The following is a 9420-nucleotide window of genomic DNA, read 5'->3' on the forward strand; positions in this document are numbered from 1 at the left end:
TGCATCAGGTGGCCAAAGTATAGGAGTTTCAGCTTCAACATCAGTCCACCAATGAACACCCAGGACTGATCTCCTTTAGGATGGACTGGTTGGATCTCCTCAAAGTCCAAGGGACTCTCAAGAGTCTTCTCCAACACCACAGTTTAAAAGCATCAATTCTTCTGCCCTCAGCTTTCTTCACAGTCCAACTCTCACATCCACACACGGCCACTGGAAAAACCATAACCTTGACTAGATGGGCCTTTGTTGGCAAAGTAATGTCTCTGCTTTTTAATATGCTATCTAGATTGGTCATAACTTTCCTTCCAAGGAGTAAGCGTCTTTTAATTTCAAGGCTGCAGTCACCATCTGCAGTGATTTTGCCCAGAAAAATAAAGTCTGACACTGTTTCCACTGTTTCCCCATCTATTTGCCATGAAGTGATGGGAGTGAATGCCAAGATCTTAGTTTTCTGAATGTTGAGCTTTAAGCCAACTTTTTCACTCTCCTCTTTCACTTTCATCAAGAGGCTCTTTAATTCTTCTTCACTTTCTGCCCGATTATTTTCTCTTTCACTTTGTTTTTCTTCATTTCATTGTGTATAGACTGAGTATCTCATACAGCACAATAAAAAATAATCAGAAGTGTGCTGAAATATTAATAGCTAAAATTAAAGCCATTGCAGTTCATATCAAATTGATTTTTCTTACAGGTCTTTCACAGACATAAAAGATAAGTAATGATAATAATACCTAATATTTCCTGAAAAGTTTTAAACATTTTGTATGAATTGAACAATTAATCCAAATAAGTGTCCAGTGATCATTTTATTATCTCTTTTTTTGTAAAAAAGGAAGCCAAATATTTAACAATTTGGGTAAATACTGATAAATACTAAAGACTGTTTTTAGGTTTATTTTAATTTTCTTTCACCATCCGGATATTGCTAATTTGGTTTCTGGTACAAACTAGTCTTATGATTCTAGGGACATGTTATTTTTATCTGTTTGTTTTGTTATTACTTTTATAACCAAGTTGTCTTACACAAAAATTCGTGAATAAGCTTAATGTTTCCCAACAGTTTCAAAGGTTTCTCTTAAGACCGGTACCAATTCTGGCTAAACTAATTCTATTTGCTCTCTGTGTAACTGTTCATCCTATTCTCAATTTTCCTGATTGAGTTTGCTCTACCTTGACATTCAGGATCCTCTGGTATTAAGATTTTCTATATTGTAACATTTTGCTTTTTTAATTACTCACTAAATACGTATTATGCAGAGTAGCAGTGGAGGCAGAAGAGTGATGAATCTCTATATCAGTACATTCCCTTAACTTATTTTATCTGTACCCTTTTTTCTCTTTAATATTTTTTTCTCTTCCATCTTAAGTATAAGGTTTTTTCTTCTTTTCTTTAATATATCCCCATGTGACACAAATGCTATCATTTCTCCATGAATTTCTCAAAAACGTACCAAAAATCTGCTTAATTTTGACATCTGTTGAGGCATATGACAAGGGGAATTAACATATGTAATCAGCACATTTATAGATAAAATTTAATTTAAATTATATATGCAAAATTTATCTTTTGTATTTGAAAGTAATTATTCTTTACTATAGCTTGATTGAAATTTTACTTACCAGGTGATTATCTCTTTAGATAAAATCCTTTATCTCTGAGTAAATGGTAGCAATGTTTTCAATGCAGTCAGAATCTTAACGACACTACTAAAGTTATTGAATTTTATCTTAAAATCAGCTCACATGAATCCTGGTTCTGGGACTTTTCTGCTGTCCTTACAGAAATAAGAATTGCTCTCCTGATTTTTGAAACTAAAATCATCTAAATTTTTAGATGATCTAAAAATCATTTTGATTTTTAAAACTGAATCATCACTGGCATTTTTGTTGAATAGTGCTGTTGTTTTCTACCAAAAGTTATATCTCCTCTGTGGTTCTGGGAATGGAAATGTACACATAAGCCTTCTGTTTGATTTCCAAGTGGTGTTTAAATAGATGACCTTGGAGATTATAACCCCCAACCTCCTTCTCACTTTTTGTAAGGATGAGACAGCTCCCCAAAGAAAAGCTGGCCAAGTCCTTAAAAAATAGTTATGTCATAGCTATTAATTCCTTATACTCTGAGGAATGTGAGTACAAACTGAAAGCCCACTTATGTTCAATCCTGAGATTATAAATCATGTCCTTTATGTTGAAACAAAATTTGAGGAAGAACTAAGAGATAATGTCTGAACAGAGGAAATATTAGAAAACACTGAAGAAGACAAAGGCCAAGAAAATCAGAAACAGGTTATTTTATTTTATTTTTTGATGTGGACCTTTTTTAAAGTCTGTATTGAATTTGTTACAGTATTGCTTCTGTGCTTCTGTTTTATGCTTTGGGTTTTCGGTCATGAGGCATGTGGGATCTTAACTCCCCAATCCAGGGATCGAACCCACACTTCCTGCACTGGAAGGCAGAGTCTACTGAACTGTCAGGGAAACTCCAGACCCCGTTTCGAAGTTCGGTTTACTATGGAATAAACTGTTTGGAAAGAGAATGAAAAATATTCTGTGTGTTGCTTCAAATCCAAAGCACCCTCCCAACCTCACTAGATGCTTTATTGTATAGTTTTAAATTTCAACTTGTTTAAAATATGTGCTTATTGCAGTAGAAATGTAACTGCATTGTTACGTTTCAGATGAGGTGGTCAAAGTAATGTGTATTTGAAGAAAATTAATTTGTATCACAACATATGATATTTTAAAAAGTAATCTCTGTGTGTGTAAATGGAATTCACCTTCCAGAGTCTCTGGTTCAAGTGAGCTATAGCTGTCCATGAGATCTCATCAGGTTTATAAACCTCTATTTCCATAAAATATACAAACCTATTTTCATAGAATTTTTGTAGTTTCTTAATGTTATGAAATGTCATTAACACTATCGACATACTTTTCTCTATTAATTTTGCTCTGACACTAATATGAATACTACCTTTCTTTTCATTAGTACTTACCCACTCAACCTTCTTCATTTACTTTTAACCACTTTGCATCTTTATTGTTTAGGTTAATCTCTTTAAAATGTATGGTGGTGGTGGTTTAGTTGCTAAGTTGTGTCCAACTCTTGCAACTCCATGGACTGTAACCAGCCAGTCTCCTCTGTCCATGGGATTTTCTAGACAAGAATACTGGAATGGGTTGCCATTTCCTTCTCCAGGGGATCTTCCCGACCCAGGAATTGAACCTGGGTCTCCTGCATTGCAGGTAGATTCTTTATGGAATGAGCTAAGAGGGAAGCCCCTTTAACATATATGACTATATTTAAAAGTCTAGTCTGATAATTATTATCTTTTAGCTCAATAAATTAAATCAGTCTGACATATCTTCATGGATTCATTTCTATAGTTCTATATCTGCTTATATTTTTAATATATTTTTATTTTTAATCTGCCCTCTTTTCTTGTCTTTTAAGAATAAATTTGTTTGTTTTACCCTCCTGAAATTTTGGAAATTTTAATTTCTGTCATTGCTTTAGAAATTTGTCACATGTGAATCCTATTTATTATTTAAAAGAAGATTTTTTTTTTCTCAGTAAGTCCCAAGAAATATACTTCTTTCTTTCAATAAGAATCATGGGATTCTGAAGCAGCTGACCTCAAGTGAAAGCACGTCACTGCTAGAGATAGTGGTCCCAGGCCATCTCATACTGGTCTTCAGGGGAACAAAGGTTCACACTACGTTTGTTTCCACAGTTCTTAAATGCACAGCTAAAATAGACACTCTTTTTTTGTTTTTCATTTATTTTTATTAGTTGGAGGCTAATTACTTTACAATATTGTAGTGGTTTTTGCCATACATTGACATGCATCAGCCATGGATTTACATGTGATCCTTTCAATGGATTTTTGATTCTTATTATGCCCAAATGTAAGCCCATGGAATATAATTTCTCTGTCATTACTATGTAGCCAAAATAACACTGTATCTCTGATGGACATGCATATATTAAGGTCACCATAATAGCAACAACAAAAACAAAACATAAACAATAGGGGGCATTAATTCCTATTACAAGTACTTCTCAAATTACTTGTTTAGCTTGCGGATAGATATACCTTGAACACTGACAACGGATGTTCATAAATTATCTAGATGATGACTTCAACTGCACCTCCTGCTTCAGATTCAGTAATTCGAACAAAAACTCACTCATGTTAATGTCTAGGGATTAGGGTCTCTGAGGCAAAAGAGTATAGACCCTCCTAAGTGAAACACTAATATGCCAGCAAATTTGGAAAACTCAACAGTGACCACAGTACTGGAAAAGGTCAGTTTTCGTTCCAATCCCAAAGAAAGGCAATGCCAAAGAATGTCAAACTACCACACAATTGCACTCATCTCATACACTGGCAAAGTAATGCTCAAAATTCTCCAAGTCAGGCTGTAACAGTACATGAACCGTGAGCTTCCAGATGTTCAAACTGGATTTAGACAAGTCAGAGGAACCAGAGATCAAATTGCTGACATCCACTGGATCATTGAAAAAGCAAGAGAGTTCTAGAAAAACATCTACTTTTGCTTTATTGACTACTCCAAAGCCTTTGACTTGTGTGAATCACAACAAACTCTGGAAAATTCTGAAAGAGATGGGAATACCAAACCACCTGACCTGCCTCCTGGGAAATTTGTATACAGGTCAAGAAGCAACAGTTAGAACTGGACATGAAACAAGAAACTGGGTTCCAAATAGGGACAGGAGTATGCCAAGGCTGTATATTGTAACCCTGTTTATTTAACTTACATGCACAGTACATCATGCGATAAACCAGGCTGGATGAAACACAAGCTGGAATCAAGATTGCTGGGAAGAAATACCAATAACCTCAGATATGCAAATGGCACCACTTATATGGCAGAAAGCAAAGAAGAACTAAGGAGCCTCTTGCTGAAAGTGAAACAGGAGAATGAAAAAGTTGGCTTAAAACTCAACATTCAAAAAACTATGATCATGGCATCTGGTCCCATCACTTCATGGCAAATAGATGGGAAAACAATAGAAACAGTGAGAGGCTTTATTTTTTTGAGCTCCAAAATCACTGCAGATGGGGACTGCAGCCATGAAATTGAAAGAAAAACTATGACCAACCTAGATAACATATTAAAAAGCAGAGACATTACTTTGTCAACAAAGGTGCATCTAGTCAAAGCTATGCTTTTTCCAGTAGTCATGTATGGATATGAGAGTTGGACCATAAAGAAAGCTGTGTCTTGAAGACTTGATATTTTTGAGCTGTGGTATTGGAGAAGACTCTTGAGAGTCCCTTGTACTGCAAGGAGATCAAACCAGTCAATCCTAAAGGAAATCATTCCTGAATATTCTTTGGAAGGACAGACATTGAAGCTGAAACTCCAGTACTTTGGCCACCTGATGCAAAGAATTGACTCATTGGAAAAGACCCTGATGCTGGGAAGGATTGAAGGCAGCAGGATAAGGGGACCACAGAGGATGAGATGGTTGAATGGCATCACTGACTTGATGAGCATGAGTTTGAGCAATTTCTGGGAGTTGTTGATGGACAGGGAAGTCTGGCGTGCTGCAGTCCATGGGATTGTGAAGAGTCAGACACAGCTGAGTGACTGAACTGAACTGAAAAACAAAGTGGTAAATTTTCCACCATGAAGAAGCTCAGTGATTGCCAGCAACACATCATCAAGTGAGAATGATATCTAAGAGGTTATGTTTGAACATGTCTTGTACGCTTAAGAAATGTTCATGAAACCCTTGCCAAATTGTCTCTTTTCCCTCAGTCAACAACTGTGATCTTATGGTGGGTTGGCCAAGGAGGAAACACATGATTGCATCTGTTTGCATTTAGTTCTACCAGAAAATCTGGCACTGACTCAACATGGAATGTTATAGCATTGCAGCCTCAAACACGAATATTCCCAAAAGGCTAATGGTGAAGAAATTATTCTCAGTAGTCAAAACCTCAGCCAATGCATTTGATTGTCTAGTTTGTATAGACAATGAGATGTCTAGATGTGTAGGACTGTTTCTAAACATGGCATTTGATAATAGTTTCACTGGACATTTAACTATTTAGAAAGCATAACATAGAAGGTGTGAAAATGAGATATATTTTTTCACAGCCTCCATACTATACAGAAGCCCAAACTAGTCCATTGAAAACCCACACATACAGGACAGATACAGAGTTTTATGGCCAGCAGCTCAGCTGAGGTCCCAGCTCACAGCCAACCTCAACTTCCAGGCATGCAATTCAAGGTATTAAAAGATTTCAGCTTCTAGTTAATGAACTTTTTTTTAAATTTATTTTTTATTGAAGGATAATTGCTCTATAGAATTTTGCTGTTTTCTGTCAAACCTCAACGTGAATCAGCCGTAGATATACATATATCCCCTCTTCTAGCTCCCTCCCAACTTTTGAATTATCTAAGCTTCGACCCCAGACATCATGGAACTTAGATAAACCATCTTCAATATATCTAAATTCCTGATCCCAATCACAGAGACAAAGACTAATTTAGCATTGTGTACTTTTCATATATTTAATTACATACTATGTTTTTCTTTTTTAAGTTTTGAGTATTAATTTTACAACCTCTTCTTATTGTGACAAATTATTCAAGAAAGTTTGCAACCTGAACTAGAGGAGAAACTAACATTGTCCAGGAGGTTTAGGATTTGCATTTCCTTTTTGAGAGAGAAAGAGGGAGTCTATCTTTGCAGAAGCATCTTATTTGGCAAAAACAGAGATGTTATTGTTTTTTTATAAGGAGATTCAAATTTAATGTAGAAGAGTGGTAATAAACTCTAAGTAGCCAAAGGAGTTAAATGTTACACTCATTTACCTATTAGCTTCAACTCAAAAATCCACCTTTAAATGCTCTCCTCTGAGAAGCTGGAAGTAAAATCTAACAATATTTGTCCTCTATTAGATGAATTCCTCTTAGTTTATGTCATTAAGAGCACCCTAGAATAAGATTGGCAATCCAGAGGAGAGAATTAGAGAATTGGCTGTATGCTACTAGAGAATTTATGTTTCAGTAATTAAGGATGCTTATTTAATATTGATCTGATATTTTAAGAGGGCTTGCCTGTTAGCTCAGATGGTAAAGAATCTGCATGCAAAATGGGAGACCCATGTTAGATATCTGAGTGGAGAGTATCTCCTGGAGAAGGGAATGTTTGCCCATCCCAGTATTCTGGCCTGGAGAATTTCATGGACAGAGGAATATGGCAGGTTACAGTCTATGAGGTTGCAAAGAGTTAGACATGACTAACTAGCACTTTCACTTTAAGAACTGACATAATTATTTTACTCAAATCTAGTAAATTTAAATAAAACTTATCAATATATCCACTTCCCACTATTCTCCATCTACTATTTCCTATAAAATTAAGCATTTCAAAAGAAAAAAAGAGAAACTTTCATATATATATATATATATATATATATATATACACATATATATACACACACACATATATATATATATATATACACATATATATACACACACACACACACATATATATATATATATATATATATATATATATGAAGAACTAAAATATTTTATTGCACAGTCAAAATACAATGTCAAATTAAGGAATTCTTGAGACAGGTATGAGAAAAGAAAAGAGGAAAAATAAACATGAAAAAATTAAATTTCCCAACCAGGAGAGACCTGAGAAAATGCTAAAGAGTCTGTAGCCAGCTTTTGCAATCATTGTAAACTCCTTGTATATCATCCCATACATCTATTTTCAGGGCTCATGATATTTCTAGCCCTAAAGTGACTTTCTGAAATATTTTTTTTCATGCAGGTTACTGCCCTTTCTTAAGAAATTGATGATACCACACTTTCTTCACAGCATTCTTCATCTCCAAGTTTCTCAATGTATAGATCAGAGGGTTGAACATGGGGGCAATGATGGTGTAGAAAAGAGCAAACACTTTGTCTTCCGGAAAAGTTTCAGCTGGTCTAATGTAGATGAAGAGGATGGGCACAAAGAATAGGGCCACAACGGTGATGTGAGAACTGCAAGTGGAAAGAGCTTTGGTGCGGCTCTCTGCAGGGTAATCCCTGACTGTGTGTAATATCAGAAAATAAGAAGCCATCAAAATCACAAAAGTCACCAAAGCAATCAGACCTGAATTAACAACCACCAGGAGACCAATCCTGTGTGTATCCATGCAAGCCAATTTCAGCAAAGGATACACATCACAGAAGTAGTGATCAATCTCATTGGGGCCACAGAAGGGTAAAAAGATGGTGAGGAGAAACTGACTGGCAGAGTGTATAAGTCCCCCGGTACAGCAGGCGACGATGATTGTGTTACACTTTGGTCTGCTCATGATGATGGTGTAGTGCAGGGGCTTGCAGATGGCCACATAGCGGTCATAGGCCATCCCTGTGAGGATAAAAATCTCGATGGCTCCAAGGAAGTGAAGGATAAAAAGCTGTGTCATGCAGTTACTATAAGAAATGGTCTTCCTTTCTGCCAATAAATCAGTCATTAGTTTGGGTGTCACCGTGGATGTGTAGCAAAGGTCAGAGAGGGAGAGGTAATTAAGGAAGAAATACATAGGTTGGTCAATGAGAGGACTGCATATAATAGAAATCATTATGAGCAAATTTCCCATCCAAATAGCAATGTAACAAAACAAAAACAAGACAAAGCAGAAGATTTCAATGTTCTTATTTTGAGATAATCCCAAGAGAATAAACACAGTGACATTATTTCTATTTTCCATGATCCAGTGCAGTAAAAAGGCATAACAGTTCCCTGAAAGGACATAATGCATAAGTTGATATCAGAAATATTCAAGGAGAAAACCTCTGATAACACTAATGTCTGCTATTTCTGTTATTTGCAAAAATGAAAATAGAGTTTTAGATGTAGATAAAAAGAACTTATGGTTACCAAGGGGAAAGGAGGGAGACATAAACTGGGAGACTAAAATTGACATAAACACCCTACTATAAATAAAATGGATACTAATAAGGATCTGCTCTATAACACAGGGAATTCTGCTCAATACTCTATAATGACCCATTGGGAAAAGAATCTAGAAGAAAAATGGATCTATCTATGTGTATAACTGATTCACTTTGGTGTACAGCAGAAAGTAAACACAACATTGTAAATCAACTCTAGTCCAGTAAAAATTAATTAAAGCACACTAATAGCATGAAACTATGTTTAATGAACATAATTCCAGCTTCACAAAATGAAAATTTGATAGTATTCTTTGTTTCTGATTAGTTTCATGATTTTCACAAGTCCATCTTTAAGAACATTAGGTTCAAAATAAACAATAAATATAAATACATTTGATCAATTAGTCAAATTATTTAAAAATAATGATTAGTTGCCAAATATTTCCCACTTCTAAAAAAATATACAAG

The 9420-nt window shown here is 35.4% G+C and overlaps 1 protein-coding gene across 1 annotated transcript; it reads right to left on the minus strand.

Annotated features, from left to right (window-relative positions):
• Nucleotides 1-7835: 7835 nt before the first annotated feature.
• On the minus strand, nucleotides 7836-8765 carry LOC133065196 (olfactory receptor 4P4-like). The gene has a single exon (XM_061156037.1). The coding sequence runs from the start codon at nucleotides 8763-8765 to the stop codon at nucleotides 7836-7838; it is 930 nt and encodes a 309-aa protein (XP_061012020.1).
• Between the last annotated feature and the right edge of the window lie 655 nt (nucleotides 8766-9420).

Source organism: Dama dama, chromosome 1, assembly GCF_033118175.1.
Source record: "Dama dama isolate Ldn47 chromosome 1, ASM3311817v1, whole genome shotgun sequence".
NCBI classification, from domain to species: domain Eukaryota; kingdom Metazoa; phylum Chordata; class Mammalia; order Artiodactyla; family Cervidae; genus Dama; species Dama dama.

Bases quoted from the DNA above. Each gene is read 5' to 3' on its own strand.
- LOC133065196 (XM_061156037.1), bottom strand. From the start codon at position 8,765: ATGGAAAATAGAAATAATGTCACTGTGTTTATTCTCTTGGGATTATCT.